The sequence below is a fragment of the Microcaecilia unicolor genome, chromosome 1, assembly GCF_901765095.1.
Source record: "Microcaecilia unicolor chromosome 1, aMicUni1.1, whole genome shotgun sequence".
NCBI lineage: Eukaryota > Metazoa > Chordata > Amphibia > Gymnophiona > Siphonopidae > Microcaecilia > Microcaecilia unicolor.
The window spans coordinates 622269960-622289990 of NC_044031.1; the positions used below are offsets into that span (position 1 = coordinate 622269960).

General features: G+C 46.6%; 1 protein-coding gene across 1 annotated transcript in view; it reads right to left on the bottom strand.

The window, feature by feature from the left end:
• Positions 1 to 13625: 13625 nt before the first annotated feature.
• The window catches only part of PUF60 (poly(U) binding splicing factor 60), a 303002-nt gene continuing 296596 nt past the window's right edge, over positions 13626 to 20031 (bottom strand). Inside the window, exon 11 of the mRNA XM_030220385.1 lies at positions 13626 to 14060. Coding sequence (XP_030076245.1) covers positions 13761 to 14060 — 300 coding nt within the window. The 3' untranslated portion in view covers positions 13626 to 13760. The remainder of the gene's footprint in view (positions 14061 to 20031) is intronic.

Genomic DNA, 20031 nt, shown 5'->3' on the forward strand with positions numbered 1-20031 from the left:
CGGACAAAAGCTAAGAGCAACCCGAGCCTGTCTCGATGTCGAGGAACGACGACCTCGAGGGGGATGTTGAGAAGTCAACCCCTGCCTGAACTGCGGCGAAGCTTCCTCCGCCGACATCGAAGGAGAGTCGACCCAGGTGGCAGCCGACGCCGGGGACCTCACCACAGGCGAAGGACCAGATGCCGCTTCAACAGTCGGTGCAGAAGGCGCAAACGCCCCTGGCACCGAAGTACACTGGCGCAATCCCTCCAGAAGCTCTGGAAGAAGGGCCCTGATACGCTCGTCGAGAGCTTCCATCGGAAAAGGCTGGGGGGGTGGGGGCGGCGCAGGAGTTGGTGGCAGAATCTGAGAGGGCTCGAGAGTCGGTACCAGGATGCCAGAAGACCGATGCATCAGCACCTCCTGTATAGATGCGCCGATGCTTCTCGGGGGCCAAATCGCTCAGCTTCCCGGAGCTCTCGGTACAGCGCATGGAAGGAGATCGATGACGGTGCTTCTTAGCCTTCGCTAGACACCTGCCATCGAGACTCCTCGATAGCGAAGAGGACGTGGAATCCCCACGCCTCCTCGGGGCCAGGTCCGAAGGTCGGTCCCAGGGGGCCTGCATAGCCGTAGGCCTCAAGACAGGTGGAGACCCACTTGATGCCTCGCTGCTTCCAGCGCGATATGGTCATTCGGCAGCCATTACCTGCGCTCTCGAAGTCGATGCTTCCCTCAACGTCGACACCGCCAACCTCGGTACCCCGATGTCGAAGGACCGGACAGATCCGCAAAAAGTGTTTCACGTTGAGCCTCCCGAGACACTTGGGTCCGTTTTTTTAATTAAAGAACACAGCTTACAAGCAGCTGGCAGATGATCGGGCCCCAAGGCACTGGAGACACCACGCATGGGGTTGGGTACCCGAGATGGTCCGGTTGCACCGAGTACAACGCTTGAAGCCGCTGGGTGTACTCGATGACATAGACGGAAAAACGGCGGCTGCGAAATTAAAGGACACGATTGTGCCAATTAAAAAGGCACAAAAAAGGAAAATAAAGCCCAGCTGAGCAGCCTAAAAGCCAGCCGCGACAAAAAAAGAAGGAAACTTGAACTTTAGTGGAAAAACTAAAGAAAATAAAGGGAAAAATAAACTTTTTTCTTTATTTTGTCAAAACAAAAAACGAAGAAGAAAAACAAGAACAAGGAAGCGGTAACGCACAAAAAGTCTGGGCCAAAAGGAACACAGCAGAACACCGTGTCACTCCAGACGCGGATGAAAAGAAACTGACGATGTCACACTCGTGCCGTGGGCGATGCGATGCGCTCTGCTCGCGCGCCGGAGCGTTCTAGAGAGTTTTTTGCTTTGCTTTAGATATTTTGCCAGTCTCTTGGGCCGTCGCGGACGACGACCCAATCGTGACAAGCAGCCTGCTTGTCCTCGGAGAATAAAAGGAACACTATCCACCCTAAAAAGCTGTTTTGTGGCTATGCATGAGGAATTGTGATATTGAATAAATAAATGTATATTTATGTTCCTAGTCATGCATCCTACGTTTAAATAATCCTTTCAAGAAATCCTGTTAATCATTTAACATTAGTGGAACATAGCCACAGAGGCATGGTATGGTCGCGTTTTTAATATGGTAATACTAGGGCCAATCTAAGGAACAAGTTATTTTGAGTTAGTCTTCACTGGACCAAACTTGCTTTCCTTGTGCCATCACTATCCAGCAGGATAGGCAGTGTCTTAAAAAGTGGAGGATAAAGGATTTTTTTTTTTTTTTTTTTACATTTATATCACACATTATCCCAAGCAAAGTCAGATTAAATGTGGCTTACATTTGAACATACAAATACCTGCTTTGTATTTAAATTTTTGTTGGTTTTTTTTCTTTTGTGGCTCCCTATTCTGTATTAGATTGTCATTATAGAATCACAATTTGGGTTTCTGCCAGGTGCTTGTGACCTGGGCTGGCTACTGTTGGAAACAGGATAATGAGCTAGATGGACCATTGGTCTGACCCAGTATGGCTACTCTTATATAGATAAGGGTCTATCTATGTTCTGCATGTGTGACTGAGGTGAAGAATTCTGCTAGCATGTAGTGTGTGTAGGAATGTGTAACAGTGCAGCTTGTTCCAGTTTCCCAATAGTTATATAATAGAGAGAGAGAGAGAGAGAGAGAGAGAACTGCCTTTTCAGAGGTGGGTTAGAGCTGTGTTCTAGAGTAGTGTTTCCCAAGTTGGTCCTGGAGTACCCCCTTGCCAGTCAGGTTTTCAGGCTATCCACAGTAAATATGCATCACTTGCATATACTGCCTCCAATACATTCAAATCTTTTTCATGCAGATTTATTGTGGCTAGCCTGAAAACCTGAATGGCAAGCGGGTACTGCAGGACCACCTAGGGAAACACTTCTCTAGGTCCCACTGAAATATTTATAGCACCATCTTTTCATACGTAGGTTAGGGCTGTTATGGTGTGGTTAGTTTTCAGTATAGGTTTTGGGTGTCTTTTTGCAGGGGCTTGTGTTATTTCACAGTGTCCTGCCCTATTTGAAAGTAGGCTATATGGCAAGGGCCTTTGAAACCCAAAATAAAAATGCTCAAGACTAGTGTTCTTCACATCCTGTACAGTCACCACACAAACAGTAGCCCATTTGATTTAAACAAGGTGTCTAGAAGTGGAAGGAATGTGTGTGCTATTCCTGAGTTGATGGTCACAATTTGAATATTTTTAACTTTGTAGTTAAGAAGACAGGTTGCCTGCTCTAGACAGTACAGGGACCTCTTCTGCATCCTGCCTCCTGATGTAACTTACTGTTTCCTTGTAGGCAGGACGCAACAGAGACAGCCTGTATTAATCAGTGCCCACAACAGCCCTTGAGCAACAACACAGACACTGCTGTCTTAGCTGACATCAACCGGCACCTATTTTATAAAAGTCTGCTCCCCCAGAGATCAAAACCTGGCTACGCCTCTGTGTGAATAAACACGTAGATAAAGGTGAGCCAGTTGATGTAGTGTATCTAGATTTTCAGAAAGCTTTTGATAAAGTTCCTCATGAGAGACTCCTCAGAAAAATAGAGAGTCATGGGATTGGAGGCAAGGTTCTGGTGTGGATTAGGAATTGGTTATTGGACAGAAAACAGAGGGTAGGGTTAAATGGTCATTTCTCTCAATGGAGGAGAGTGGAGTTCCGCAGGAATCTGTACTAGGACCGGTACTACTTAACATATTTATAAATGATATGGAGACCACGTGATGCTCTGACAGAGTGAGACGTGCTCATCTCGCTCTCCAGGACCCCTGCATACTTCAGCACTGATAACCTTTTTCACCGCGTTTCCATAACTAATGCTTCAGTAAATGGCTACTAAATGGACAAATATTTAGAAGCGTTGCCAAGTAGCATGATAGGCAAAGGCGTAAAGTGAGATAAAGAGAAAACGACAAGCTGGAGGGGAAGCCGCAGCAGGGAAACCAACCCTTCACGGCAGAACAACTGCAACAACTAACTCTGGCAGTAGAAACAGCCTTGGGCTGAAGCCAGGATGACTATCAGATCAACTTTCCATTTTCAAGACCCTGCTAGCAGATGTGAGTAAACGAGCGGATGAACTAGAACAAAGGGTTTCAGTGTTACTACTACTACTTAACATTTCTAAAGCGCTACTAGGGTTACGCAGTGCTGTACAGTTTAACAAAGATGGACAGTCCCTGCTCAAAGGAGCTTACAATCTAATGGACAAAATGTGCAGTCAATCAAATTGAGGCAGTCTAGATTTCCTGAATAGAGGTATAATGGTTAGGTGCCGAAGGCGACATTGAAGAGGTGGGCTTTGAGCAACCTCTTTTTCATCTGCCCGCAACCTCGGAGTCATCTTCGACTCCTTCCTCTCCTTCTCTGCGCATATCCAGCAGATAGCCAAGTCCTGTCGCTTCTTTCTCTTTAACATCAGCAACATTCGCCCTTTCCTCTCTGAGCACACCACCCGTACTCTCGTCCACGCTCTCATTACCTCTCGCCTTGACTACTGCAAACTACTCCTTACTGGCCTCCCACTTAGCCATCTATCCCCCCTTCAATCTGTTCAGAACTCTGCTGCACATCTTATATTCTGCCTGAACCGATATACTCATATCACCCCTCTTCTCAGGTCACTTCACTGGCTTCCAATCAGATACCGCATACAGTTCAAGCTTCTCCTTCTTACCTACAAATGCACTCAGTCTGCAGCCCCTCATTACCTCTCTACCCTCATTTCTCCTTACGTTCCCGCCCGTAACCTCCGCTCACAGGACAAATCCCTCCTCTCAGTACCCTTCTCCACCACCGCCAACTCCAGGCTCCGCTCATTCTGCCTCGCCTCACCCTATGCTTGGAATCAACTTCCTGAGCCCTTACGCCAAGCCCCCTCCCTACCCATCTTCAAATCCTTGCTCAAAGCCCACCTCTTCAATGTTGCTTTCGGCACCTAACCTTTATACCTTTCAGGAAATCTAGACTGCCCCTATTTGACTGACTGTACATTTGTCCTTTAGATTGTAAGCTCCTTTGAGCAGGGACTGTCCTTCTATGTTAAATTGTACAGCGCTGCGAAACCCTAGTAGCGCTTTAGAAATGTCAAGTAGTAGTAGTAGTAAGATGGGCAGGGGAGGGGGCTTGGCGTATGGGCTCAGGAAGTTTATTCCAAGCACAGGGAGAGGTGAGGCAGAAAGGGCGGAGCCTGGAATTGGCGGTGGTGGAGAAGGGCACTGAGAGGAGGGATTTGTCCTGTGAATGGAGGTTTTGGGTAGGAGCGTAAGGGGAGATAAGGGTAGAGATGTAATGAGGGACTGCAGATTAAGTGCATTTGTAGGTTAGTAGGAGAAGCTTGAATTGTATGCGGTACCTGATCAGATGCCAGTGAAGTGACTTGAGGAGAGGGGTGATATGAGCATATCGGTCCAGGCAGAAGATAAGACGTGCAGCAGAGTTCTGAACGGATTGAAGGGGGGATAGATGGCTAACTGGGAGGCCAGTGAGGAGTAGGTTGCAGTAGTTAAGGTGAGAGGTAATGAGAGAGTGGATGAGAGTTCAGGTGGTGTGCTCAGAGAGGAAAGGGCGAATTTTGCTGATGTTATAGAGAAAGAAGCGACAGGTCTTGGCTATCTGCTGAATATGCGCAGAGAAGGAGAGGGAGAAGTCGAAGATGACTCCGAGGTTGCGGGCAGATGAGACGGGGAGGATGAGGGTGACATCGACTGAGATAGAGAGTGGAGGGAGAGGAGAAGTGGGTTTGGGTGAAAAGACAATAAGCTCTGTCTTGGCCATGTTCAGTTTCAGGTGGCGGTTGGACATCCAGGCAGCAATGTCGGATAAGCAGGCCGATACTTTGGCCTGTTAGAAGATGCTTCCCCTCCGGCTACGGAGGCCATAGCAAAACTTACCAGCACGATGCGAGAGTTGTCCAAGAAAGTAGGTGACTTAAGAGAATCGTTCTCGTCAGTCTAAGAATCATCGGTATGCCAGAAACCGTGGAAGATACAGTCTTGTCGATAGTAGTGGAGAAATGGCTGAAAAAAGAGTGATGCATGTGGGAAAGAGGAACCCGAATTATAGCTACGTCATGCAAGGTTCCACGTTAGGAGTCACGGACCAAGAAACAGGAGCGATACAAAGGCATTATAACATCCTCATTTTTCTTTTCCATTCCTTTCCTAATAATACCTAACATTCTATTTGCTTTCTTAGCCGCAGCAGCACACTGAGCAGAAGGTTTCAACGTATCATCGACGGACCTTTGGGCTTGATGGACCTTTGGTCTTTCCCAGTATGGCAATACTTATGTACTTGCTTTGTCTGATAACATGGGCCCTCTATGCTTAGAAAGAGCACACCGCGTGGGCAGAAAACAAGATGGCCGAACGACACTGAGAGCAGTGCTTATGAAACTACACAATTACATCCATAAGGTGGAAATATTACAAGGATATAGACTGAAACAATACTCTTTACAATTTGATGGGAGTAATATACGAATCTTTCAAGATTACTCATCTTCATTGCAGGAGCGGCGGAGGCAGTTCACACCCTTGTGCCGGTAACTCCATGAGAACAACATCAGATTTCTGTTACTTTATCCGGCGACACTGAAAATTTCACAGCACGGTCAATGGCAAACTTTTGATAATATCAATGCAGAGAAAAACTGTATTGCCAAAATGATGAAGGAGCTAGCTCTCTAACAATCTGTCTACCACATAAGAAAATAGTGCATTAGAGGTTAGAGTTGCTGTATATTGAAAAGTAATACAAATATAATGGTTATACATCAAATGTATCATAATGTAGGGGGGTGCAGGGGTCCAAGGCGTTATGTGTGATCTTAATATGTCTCGATACGGAGATGGATATTCGCAGGGGTATACCTGGAAGGGTGGGAAATACTGGGAAGGTGGGAAGGAGGGGCGGATAAGGGGGGGAGTAAGGGTAGAGGTGGGATTGCATGTGAGGCTCTGCGAGGTTAACAGATACTCAGGGGTTATGGGTAATTGGGAAAGATATGGAGGAACTGTAAATGCTGGTATTTGGAGGCTGAGGTGCATTGTGGAAGAGACATTACCCTAGGGGGAGGCTGGGCACCCTGTTTATAGATATAGAGGGTAGATATGGGGGACTCTAAAATAACTTGCAGGGAAGGGAGGTACTGCTGGTGTCAGTATATGCACCAGTGGTCTTTGATAAAGCCTTTTACCCCAGACTACTTTTGTGCTGTCATACCCGTCATTACCCTTGATAATAGCTGGGGATATGAATTTGGTATTCCACACATATATGGATAGATCAGGCACTTCAAAGATGGGGACGCATGGGATTTATTCAGTACTAGAATCTTTTTGTACCGCATTGGGCCTGGTTGATGCATGGCAGTTGCTGCATCCGGAAGACAGAGATTATACACATACCTCGCGTGCACATCAGTCACAGTCCCATCTTGATTACATATTTATGTTGCAAGGGCTGTCTCGGGCACTTTCAGCCACCATAGGGCCAGAAGAGATATCAGATCATGCTGTAATATGGGTGGATCTTGAGGTGGCATCGTACTTTCAGAAAGCCTCAGGATGGAGGTTTCCAGCATATTTGTTTTCATCCAAGAATTTTGTTAAATACCTAATGAATAGATGGCAGGAGTTTGTCTCCACGAACCACCAGCATATAGATGATCCATTATTCTTCTGGTCTACGGCGAAGGTGGTACTTCTGGGAGATATAATCGCATATGTCAGTGCAATGAACCGGATTACAAAGGGGATAGTAGAATTAGAAAAGAAGTGGAAAGCAATTAAACGTCACTATTCACAGAACCCCACCCCCATTTTGAATGAAACTCTAACTGCAACTACAGCAGAACTAAACAGTCTTCTGCATAAGCGAACTATGAAGTCACTTATATATTGTAAATATAAAGCACGGAGAGCGGACAGGGGGGATATTGGCACGCATAATGAAAAAGAGTAGGAAAACCCATTTTATACCGGCGATACGTAATCGTACTGGAGCGGTTTCCACCAAATTGGAGGAAATAGCAGAAATTTTTCATCAACATTTTGCTGCATTATATGAATCAGAGAAGGCAGATATAGATTTAGAAACTAATATTCACCAATAACTTCAGGCAGCGGGGATGCCAAGACTCTGTCACGATGGTGACTGTTTCCTTGTCTGCATGCACCTCGCCCTCTGGTGGCCAGAACCGGTGGCTGCTATGAACTGTCACAAGTTCCAGACTTCAGTCCGGTCCAGATCTTCCGGGCTGCCAGACTTGCTTTTCTTGATTGTGCCTGATCAGCACCCGTAGCTGCCTTGTGATTCCTGCAGCTGAACTTCAGTTGCTAATGGGCTTTATTAACGACCTGGAAACTTCTGTGTTGGCCTTTGCATCGTCTAAGGTCCCTGGTTTGTTGGTGCTTTGTTGCACTTCTGCCTAGTCTGGTTTCTTGTTTGAGTTTCTCGTCCAGTTCTAGTTAGTCTGTGTGTAGTTTAGCTTAGGTTTATTGCTTATTTCCTAGTCTTGTTTCTGGTCTGAATTCCTGGTCTAGTTTCTGTTTGTCTGTGTCTCTCTCTTAGTGGCTGCGTGGCAGCTTTCAGTTCTGACTTTTTTCTGTCTGTGTTCTTGCTTAGTGGCTGCTCTGCAGCTTTCAGTCCTGACTTGTCTGTCAGTATTGGTACCCTGTTTCAGTGGCTGCTTGGCAGCTTTCAGTGCCTGTCCTTTAGCTTGTCCATTTCCTGCCTTGCTGCCCATGTATATTCCTTTCCCCTCTGAACCTCAGTCCTTGTTCAGCCTAGTTGGTATCCAGTTCCTGCCGGCCACCTGCACCCAGGGGCTCAACTCTTGAGGAACGGCGGTCAAGTGCAGGTGAAGTCTAGCTGTTTCTGTCAGAGTGAACGGCGGTCAAGTGCAGGTGAAGTCTAGCTGTTTCTGTCAGAGTTCTGCCTTGTCTCTGGTGTGGGGTGGTTTTGCCTGCCACTGCCGCTCCTCGGCAGTGGTCCAAGGGCTCACGAACCTAGCTTCTGCCTTGAAAACCTAACATACTCTCAATGGAAATGGTGGCATCGCTTAATCATCCAGTGATGGAAAAGGAGTTACAGCAGGCAATCAAAGCCTTAAAATTTTTTCCTGCCCCGGGCTCTGATGGGTTCACTAGTGAGTTTTACAAAATGCTTCAGCCCCACTTAGTAGGTCTCCTACTTGACTATTATAACACTGTAATTGAGGAGGGAAGATTCCCCCTTCATGCCAATGTTGCTCTTATTAGCCTATTACTTAAATCAGGAAGAGATCTGTAGAAACCGGGTTCCTACCGTCCAATCTTCTTAATAAACGTGGATGTGAAACATTTGGCTAGAGTCTTGGCAGACCGACTATCGCCCTTGCTGCCTCAAATAGTTGCCGAAGACCAGGTGGGTTTTGTGAAAGGGTGGTAGTAGGTGGTTAATGTTCACAAACGTATCTCAACTATATTGTGAGGTCAGCAGATGGGGGCTTCATACTTGTTGGTGAGACTTGATGCAGAACGTGCATTTGATCGTGTGCAATGCGTTGGGTGGGAATTCAGGGTTGGTTTTTGCAGGCAGGGCTGTCACTGTATGCATCGCCCCAAACAGCGCTCCTAGTTAATAGGGTGAGGACAGCAGAGTTTTCAATAAAAAGGGGGACCCGACAGGGATGCCCGTTATTATTTCTCCTGTCTCTAGAACCGCTTCTATGTATGATTTGGGCAAACAAGGAGATACGGGGGGGGGGGGGGGGGGGTGCAATTTCCAGATCACACAATAAGGGTGTTAGCATATGCTGATGACTTGCTTTTAATTTTAGATGATCCACAAAACTCTCTCAAACATCTTTTACACACTATAGTAGACTATGGGGCAGTTTCTGTATTCCAGCTAAACCTGACTAAATCTATAGCCTTGCCTCTCAAGGTAGACACTAGAGATACATGGCAGAATCACTTTCCAATGCAGTGGGCCTCTAGTCAAATTAAATATTTAGGAGTTATTCCAACTAATTTGTCTAAATTATATAAGAACTAGTAAAAAAGGCCCATTTCTGACACAAATGAAACAGGTGCTAGCAAGGTTTTCCTCGGAGTGTGTATGTTTGAGAGAGTGTGTGTGAGAGTGACTGTGTGAGAGAGAGTGAATGTGTGTGTGTGTGTGACAGAGAGAGAGTGAGACTGGCTGCAAGTGTGTCTCTCCAACAAGCTGTCACTTACCAACCCCCTAAAGTAATCAATACAAATGGGATAAAACAAAATTCAAGCATAAAAATGAATATAAATACAAAAATAAGTAAAGGCTAAATTCAAAATAACAATAGTCTTTTATTCAATTATACATAAATAAAACTAAAAATCTTTTGAGCACAGCATAATCCTGAAAACTAAATAGATAAGTAAAATATCTACCTATTCTAAACTCAAATTGTACTTAGAAGAGCAAATCACCCAACTGACAAGAACTCATCATTGCTGCCTCTGAGGAACTCATTAAGTAGTCCATAGCTGATAAACTCCACCATAGATAGAACAAAGTTTCAATAGAATTGGACACACAGTTCCTTCACTCATGGGTAGATTCAGTAAATGAAGAAATCAAATGGGTGCCTCAAACAGATGCTCACACTCCATATTCTAGCAACGATCCAGTGTACATTGCACCAGTATCCAGGAAAATGTCATAATCCTTCCTTTCTTGTCAGTCGCAGAAGAGAGTGTGTCAGTTTTGAGTGGTTCATCGGAGTCAATATCTCAAATGCAATTATTCCACGTGGGTGGCATTGAGTCTCCTATTTGTTTAGAATGTTCTCAACAGCCTAACTCTTTTTCCATGCTTTTTGGGAATGCTCCAAGGTACATTCTTTTTGGATACGTGTGGGCCAATATTTGCAATTTTATTTTGGGATCTGCTATATCTATACAGAGTGGGGGATGTCACGAAACGTCATGTAACTTTCACATGTGGACTGGTCTGGAGGGTCGATAATGGAACCTGCTAGCCAATCAACCAGCACTGCTGTTTAAAATTAGCCTTTATATCGCTCCATGGTGTCACGGCATCTTGACTACTTTGTGCAATTCTGGTCACTATATCTCAAAAATGATACAATCAAACATATAAACGGCGAGTGACCGTACTCACTCGCAAATGCGCAGTAGAGACTTCCCTCTCTGCCCCGCCCCCGCTTCAATACGTGATGATGGGGGCGGGACAGAGAGGGAAGTCTCTACTGGCATGCTGCAGACGTCGGAACCGCTCCCCCTCCCCCGGAGTCGCCACCGCCCCTCCATCTGACACGAGCACTGTGAACTTACATCAGCACGCAGCAGCAGGCACATCAGCAAAGCTGCCGTCGGGCTTCCTTCTTTGCCTTTGTCCCGCCCTCGCCGACGTTACGTCACATGGGGCGGGACACAGGCAGAGAAGGAAGCCCGCTCCTAAGGCAGCTTTGCTGATGCACCTGCTGCGTGCTGATGTACGTTTACAGTGCTGCTTGGGCCGGGTGGAGGGGGGGCGGCAGCGACTCCGGGGGGGGGCTCGGAACCCCCCCCCCCCATTCCAAAAGTAGCCCGTTTTCACGGGCTCAACGGCTAGTGGAATTAGAAAAGGTACAGAGAAGGGTGACGGGATGGGATGGAATGACTTCCCTATGAGGAAAGACTGAAGCAGCTAGGGCTCTTCAGCATGGAGGGAAGAAAGCTGAGGGGATATATGATAAAGATATATAAAATAATGAGTGGAGTGGAACGGGTAGATGTGAATCGCTTGTTTAATCTTTCCAAAAATACTAGGGCTAGGGGGGTCACAATGAAGCTACAAAGAAGTAAATTTAAAACGAATCAGAGAAAATATTTCTTCTCTCAATTAAACTCTGGAAATTGTTGCCAGAGAATGTGGTAAAAGCAGTTGGCTTAGAAGGGTTTAAAAAAGGTTTGGATATCTTCCTAAAAGAGAAGTCCATAAACCATTATTAAGATGGACTTGGGAAAATCCACTGCTTATTTCTAGGATAAGCTGCATAAAATGTATTGTATTGTTTTGGGATCTTGCCAGGTACTTGTGACCTGGTTTGGCCACTGCTGGAAACAGGATACTGGGCTTCATGGACCATTGGTCTGACCCAGTCTGGCAGTACTTATGTTCTTATGACAGCATGGCATTTTAGACAAACCATCAACTGCACGGACAATCAAAAAATTATGTTCTCCTTTTCCTTAATGATGCCTATTACTTCAGAAGCGTCCCATCTGAGGATGCATACTACTTCAAATACTCAGTTCTTCCCTGCTTTACATGGGTTCCTGGCTACTGGTACAGCTCTCTTATCAGCTTATGAATTTTCTTGAGGTTTGAGCCACATGGAGAAACCCTCTGAAAGTGATAGATAACTGACCAGGGCTCAGGCAGTCATTAACACATCCAGCATATTGTGGGTGAAAATATGGACAGAGGCCAACCCTTAAAACCTCTAGTATATTCATCTCCTTGACAGCTCAAGCCAGGTCTTAAGACTTGAACTGACAAGAGGAGGTGACAATCTGAGTAAGCAAACTTCTTTCAGCCTCTGTGTAAGTTGCCTTTTTCTCTAGGTTCTGGAGAGCTTCATGAAGTTCCTTTTTGGTTTTTTAAATCCCTAAAGTTCCTGCACTGTAAGAGGGTCAGCTCTGTTCTACTCCCTCACTCTTGTTGGTGCCAAATGGGAGAAAGAACAAGGATTACAGCAAAGAATACATTTCCAAAAAGGCAAGTAATGAATGATGAAAAATTGGGATCACATTAAAGTAATTCCAAGCTTCCTTTTTCTTCCACCACATCTCACCTATCTTTGATTTCCAGCTGCATAACATTTATCTCTGCTACAAACAGAACATTTGGCTGGAGTTCTTACATCTTGCAAACTTTGGATCCAAATAGTGAACATCTTGGTCTACCGTATCCTTTCCTCAGGATCCAACTTTCCTTGTTTTAAATTCAGCACAGAGTTTGAGAATGCACAAGGAACGCTGGTGGGGGGAGGGGGGGGAGAGTGCAAACAAAGAGAACAGACACTAGTACACTTAGAGGCATATTTTCAAAGCACTTAGCCTTCCAAAGTTCCACAGGTTTCTATGGAACTTTGGAAGGCTAAGTGCTTTGAAAATATGCCTCTTAGGAGCATGCAAAAGTATAAATTAGTAGACCCATTCATTTACAATTGGCCAGGCTTCTCAACTCTGTCCACCACAGTCTCATGTGCACCCTTTCCCTTTATTTGCATGCCCTGCAGAGCTAAAGTAAATCCACACCTCAGTGCTATTTTCTTCACTATCCTACTGACAGCCTGAAATGATAATCCTTTTTTAAGGCTATTTTTTTTCATTTGGAAGGACAAAGTGAATCCCACAGAAGTCAAGGATATATAGACAAAGGCCTTGGTAGATCAAAACCCTTATTTTGTCACATGGCACTTTCAACACTTTTAAAACAAGAGTTTCACATAATTGCTCAGAACTCAGTCAATCACACAATGACATTGGAGCCCTGAGATCTAGTGGTACAGTTCATTTTATGCTGAGCTGAATACGTGTGAAAACTGCTTAAAATAATCAAGAAACAGCTAAAAATATGGCTGTTGATGTACTTCTCTGATTTTTCCACTTTCCAGCCACACTGTTTCTTTTTGCAGTACAGAACAGGAGGTTTTGTTGGCTTAGCAGTAAGGTGGAGGACAGGCCTGGAGATACTACAAATGCTCTGTATAGGGTCAGACTGAACAGTAAATTAAAATTTAAAAAAGGAAAGATTTCTGTGGGTAAGGGAACTTAAGACCCCTTGTTATGTCTGTAGAAGTCATATCTTCTTCCTCATGGAGATATCTCTGCCCAAGGCTGCTCATCTGGATTGAAAGATTACATCAATGTATAGCTTTACCTTTTTGCATCACGGAATGTCAGGTCTCCCGAGAACATGAGAGAGACGGTGCAATGAGTGACTCACCAAAGTGTAAAAAAAGAACTCATCGTGTTACTCATGAGCCCTTTTTTGTCTCACAAACCCAACTGCACACCAGTTGTATTAGCATTTTCCACACATAACACCATGGGAGCCAGGCTTCAATGGAACATACAGAACATATTTATTCACATTTCTACACTGTCAAAAGATAAACAAAATAACGAAATTAACAAATAAGGAGAGAGCAGGAGGGCAGGGAAGGAGAAGAGTAAAAAAAACAAAAAAAAAGTCTGCAAAGTTCATGCGGAGAGGTCACTGTTGTCAAATCTCTCCTGGTCATATACCTCTGCTACCACCTTCCTGCCAGCAAACCAGCGGCCATTCAAGGCCTGAATGGCCTTGTGAGTTTCAGAAACCATGGAGAACTCCACAAAAATTTTGACGATGATTTCAGCATCCTCTTCCTCACCCTGCTTCTCCTGGTAGATGATGACCCGGTTCACTGCTCCAAACTTTCCACACTCTTCTGTCACTTCACCTTCCAGATCATCGTCGATATCTTTCGGGTCCACCATATTCCGCAGGACCATCACCGTTGACTGGGAGAGAGAGAAAGAATGGGGTAAAAGGGAAGTGACAATCAAACCCTGTCTGAAGGCTGAACTGTTAGCAGGGGAAAACAGTTTGTCAACCAATACAAAAGATACGGAAGAAAACCAAGTAAGCTGGAGATGTGTATGCTTCCAATTAAACACAAAGATGGTACATGTCTGAGGGCTCAATGCACAAAGCTTACCGTGCTGGTAACGCTTGCTTTAGACTGGTTGTTGCCAGTCTAAAACAAGGAGAAATTAGGTCTTACCTACTAATTTAATTTCCTTTAGTTGCTCCAGACCATGCCCTATGAGTGGGTTTATGTCCTCCTACTAGCAGATGAGGAGAATGAATCAAACTGTGCAGTGGATATACACTTGGTGCTGTGAAGCCCTGCATCCCTCAATATTTCTATTGACATGGCGACCGAAAAGAACAAAGGTACAACGGAACAACAGATCCCCCTAAATAGCCCCATGGGGAACTGGAACAACCAGGAACTACCTGAACGTTCTGCGGCACAAAAATGCATTGTCAAGTTAGTCTGGTCAGCTTATGCCTCTCTTGGATCATCTTCTGTTTGGGTTTTTTTTTTTTTTTGAGCTGAGACCCCAACAGGGTCCCCTAGAAGCCAGCCAGCTTCCACCTCCTGCTATTCTTCCAGTGGTAAAATTCCACAGAACGACGCACCACATAACACTCAAGACAAAGTAAGGAGGGAATGGGCATGGTCTGGAGTGACTAAAGGAAAGTAAATTAGCAGGTAAGACCTCATTTCCCCTTCCTTAGCATCAGCTCCAGTACATAGCCAACCATCGCACTAGAACCGCTGCTCCAAAGGCAGCCTCTCCCTGAGCTTGGACATCCAAACAATGTGCTTGACGAAAGAACGCAAGAACGACCAAGGCAGCTGCCCTACAAATGTGTGCAACTGGAATCAATGCGTGCTCTGCCCATGAGGTCACCTGCATTGGGGTAGAATGTATGCACAGACCCCAAGGAGCACTCCTGCCCCCGAAAAATAATAGGCAGGAGATCGCCTCCCAGAGCCACCTGGAGATCGTCGCCTTAGAGGTGGCCTCCCTCCTGAACTACAATCGGAGAGTCCTGTGTAAATAACTAACAGCCTGATATGTCCAGCCAATAGAGATCAACACCAGACTCCTGCCGTGATAACACCGGAAGAGAGATGGTCTGTTTAACATGAAATGCTGAGACCACCTTCAGCAAGAAGGACAGAACTGGATGCAGAAGGACAGAACCGGATGCAGAACAACGCACTCCTCAATAAGCAAGAGAAAAGGCTACTGGCATGACAAGGCCTGTAGCTCCGAGACTCTCCAATGTAATGGTGACCAAAGGGAAAGATCCTTCAGGGTCGCTGCCTGCAAAGGCTCAAAGGGAGGGTGCAGTAATATGGCCAGCACCAAATTCAGGTCCCAAGGTGGAACGATAGAACTCACTGGAGGGCGCACATAATGAACTCCTGCAAAAAATGGCCAACATTGGGGTGGACTGAGAGGGAATGACCCTGGAATGACCCACAAAAGAACACGAGGGCTGTCAACCGGACTTTGAACGACGAGACAGCCAACACCTTCTGCAAACCATCCTGGAGGAACTACAAGATCTCCATGAAAGAGGACCGCTGAGGTACCAGCCCATGGTTCAAACACCAGTCCTCAAAAATGCACCAGACCATGACACAGGACTGCAACGTGGCCAGCTTCCTTGCACTCAACAATGTAGAAATGACAGTAGCCAAATAACCGTGCTTCAACAACCACACCCATTCAAGAGCCATGCCATGAGAATCAAGCTGGAATGGCCACTGGGCTTTGAAATAGCAGTGGAGTTGCAAGAGACAGCCAAAGGGGTTGGTTGACCAGCAAGAGCATCAGATCCCCGTATCACAGACAGTGAGGCCAATCTGGGGTGGAGAGCACCACCGGCCCCCATGAGCCTCTATACACTGAAGAACCCGACCCACCAGGGGCCACGGGGAAACACATACAGCAGGCCATTCTGCAGCCACTTCTGGACAAGGGCATCAAGGCTCTCTGACATCTGCTGCTTCTGCCGACTGAAGACACGCACACTTTAGTATTCTGAGCCAAGGCCAGGATCCATAATCGGGGTCTCCTACTGGAGCATCAAAGTGTGGAAAGCCTCCACATAAAGGGACCATGCCCCCAGGTCGAGAAGGGTCCGACTGAGGAAGTCTGCCTGCACATTCAACATGCCGGCCATGTGCTGAGCCGAGAACTGAAAGAGACGAGCTTCTGCTCAGGACAACAACTTGGTCACTCTCAAGCTCTAAGTCTCTGCTCCTGGTGCCCCCCCCCCCCCCCCAACAACTCATGTACGGCGGGGAGGCGAGCGTGCCCGAAGCTGCTGCAAACACAGGACCTTAGACTCACCCAAACCCTTGACCAACTTCTCAAGATCCTCCCCACACAGAGAGGTATTCCAAAAGGGCAACTGGCTGAGGCGGACCTTGGATGCCACATCTGCTGCCCATTGATGGAGCAACAAAAATGGATGCTCTGCCACGGAGACAGCCAGGTTCTTGGTTGAGGCTCTAACATAAAGGAGGTCAGACAAAAAAGCCGTGCCCATTGCTAAAATGGCCAGGTCATCAGACTCAACAGCAGCATCCGGGAGGTTCACGGCCCAATGAATACACTCCCTTGCCATACAACCGCCAACACCTCAAAGGAGCACTTAAGTGCATATCCTTGAGAACAGTTCCACCTTCACAAGAAATGCATTCTGCATTCTTCTTGACTACTGCCATGACCAACACATCCACCTTAGGGACCCAGGATCGGTCCCTGAACCTCCGCAGGTAAACGACAACTGGACTGCTGCCACTGTGCCTTCACAAGATCGAGGTCCTCGTTACACAGAAAAATCTTGGGAGGTTGATGGGTGCCCTTGAGGGGAACGAGTTTGTTCGTTCTGCAACCTCAGATGATGCAGGACTAGGGCAGTCAACCAGGGGAGCTCTTGCTGCCAAAAAAGATGGACCACAGAAGGATCCTCCCCCATAGGTAGGTCCGAGTCTTCCTCCAGGACTCCTTGAGCCCACTCATCCTCCTCAATGAGCTCCTCATTCAACAGTGGAGTGTCCGAGGGGGTCCTCCACTACTTCCTGAGAGAGCAAAGCAGGAACATTTAGTTCCCAAAAGCACCCCCATTTGGGCCACCTAGGCAGGTGCGGGACTAACACCACTGTTCTTAAGACACTGTTGCAAAAGTAATAGAAATTCAGGAGAAAAGGGGTGAAGACCCCCTCCCCCCGCCCATGAAACCAAGTATGGGACTAGGCACTAACCAACTACCACCTTCCAACGGGAGACCCCGAGACTAAACTGGGAGGAGCGCCTCTCCTTGAGAACCCCAGGTTCCTGCCCCACAGACGCATCGGAACTCATCGGACTGAAGTCGTCTCAGTGCGAAAGCTCCCCAAGGGAAGCCTCTTCACAGACCAGACACAGACCTAATGCCGGAGCACCTTTGTACTGGAAACTGCCATCCAGACAAGAAAGGAAGCAGGCCGCACAGCCCTCTCACAGCGCACCCACACTCAAAGCGGGATCGAACCTTGCAAGACCAGCAGGAGGTAAGGAAAATTGTCAAAGCCCTTGCTCTCTGACCTGACTTGATGCTTTTGTTTTTTATTTTTTAAAAATCTTGCAAAGCAGGTCGTGCAGAAGCTCCGGGTTCCCAAGGGGCTGCCTGAAGGAACCCCTCTCTAAGAATGGGATAGAGGACTAAGGCAGACCAAGAAACAAAGGTCGGGCAAGGAGGGGGGGCCAGTAAAGAGGGGAGGGACCCGCACCGTAGAGTGTGCACCCCCGGATGTTATGGCACGAAAGTAGAACCCCCACAGAAACCAGACCAAAGGTTCCAGAGGCCGCTGAGCGGCAGAAAATCTGGCAACAAAATCGCTTGCTTGATCTGTGAATGAGATATGCTCCTTGGGCTATTCTTTTTTTTTCAAACTCTTGCAGCTTGCGCATGTAGCTCTTCAGTTGTGCTTTGTTTTGTTTTTTTAAACAAAAACAAGCCTCTCAATTTGTTGTTCCTAAAAAGTGCCCCCCTTCCTTTGTTTTTTTAAATCTTAAATTAAAAAAGTAATCCAGAGCCCAAAGCACCTACCTACCATCTGCTGAGAAGACTGAGAAATACAGGGCTCTACAGCACCAAGTGTATCCAGTTCACAGTTTGTCTCAGCCTCCCCCCATCTGCTGGCAGGAGGACATATACCCACTTGTAGGGCATGGTCTAGAGCTGATGCTAAGGAAATGTTATCTAGCCAGTAATGCACAAAGGGTTTTCTATGGCTCTAACATGTACCGTTAACAGCTACCGAAAACCCTATGCAAATGCATTTCAAGGAGCTCATTAGTATTCTAATGAGCATTCCGAGTAATGCACAGACAGTTCAGTGCACGGAGCACCTACCTTTAACATGAGTGGAGTGGAAGAGTAGCGTACTATTTAGAGCACCAGTCTTGACATCCAGAGGTGCTTGGTTCAAATTCCACTGCTGCTCCTTGTGATCTTGGGCAAGTCACTTAACCCTCCACTGCCTCAGGTACAAAATTAGATTGTGAGCCCTCCAGGGACAGGAAAATACCAGTGTAACTCACCTTGGGCTACTACTGAAAAAGGTGTGAGCAAAATCCAATTAAATAAACGTGCAAAAATTTACGGCAGGCCCCTCATAAGGTAGGCGCTCAAGTGCACGAACCCCCCCAACCCAATAGAACTTTTGATATCACTTGTAGTCCAGTGCACTACCTCCTGACCCCCCCCCCCCCCACCCCCCGTCTCCCAGCTCAAAAAGCCCCTGGTGGGCCAGTAAACGCTGATCCCCTTGCACCTCTTTCCGGACCGCCCCACGCTGCAAAAAAATTCCTGGTGGTCCAGTGGACCCTGACCCCCCCCCCCCCCCCCGAAGCAAGAATGAACCTATGGTCAAGTCACCTGATCATCTCCTTCCTGATACCCAATCCCCCCCCCCCCCCCCAAGGCAACAATGGCCCTGGTGGTCTAGTGACCCCCTCCCCATACCTGGAAAAAGGTGGAGGCAGGAGCAACACCTCCCCCACCTCCTGCCTCAGGGCCCACCTGTCACAAAATGGCAGTCCCCAGCCCTGGCCCGATGCATCCAGGGATGTACTGGGTAGGGCTGCCATATTACTATTACTGCTTTAAAGCATGCCATACTGCTCTCAATTCTACCTTATTTATCTGGGGACATCTCTCCTGGGGAAGACCATCACCAGAATGTGGAATCCAACCACATGGGCACCCCCCAGCCCAGTTTGGACACATCTCTCGTTAAGAGTTGTTGATGCTGTGGCATTTAGGAGATGCCTTTTGCCAAACTGGATTGTACCATCCACCAAGAATGAGAAGCCAGGAGGAGTTTTGTGATAAATATAACATCCTGCAGTCTGAGTGACCTAAGTCAACTGCAGGCCTAAGGCCCACCAAGTCTGTCTCATTTTCAGTCGTGCCAAGACCATGTATTTTCCACACACCTTCCCTTTGCCCACTAGTGAATATAGTCTACAAACTCCCCAATACTGCATACAATGTTTTGCAAGTTCATGCCCATGAAGAGCTGATAAGGAACTATGTGGGAAGTGAGCAAAGCGTTCTGAAAAAAAATCTTTGTTCCATAAAACTCCAATGCTTGAGCTGCTCTTCTTGGGGGCACCAAGAAATGAGTTTTGGAATTTTTGGCTTGAGAGTGTATTTATCCACCAAAAAATGGTAAGAAATCTGCTGCTTTTAGTCTACTGGATATAAATGGAGTCGATGATCTTGTTAATAGGTGCTACAGACAGAAGGGTGTCTTCCACATTCTCATCTGTACATCCTTCAAGATTCTATGAATGGGCACCATCACAGATTCCTTGAGGTGGATCAAGGAATGGAAAGTTTCTGTTGTTTTTGCTC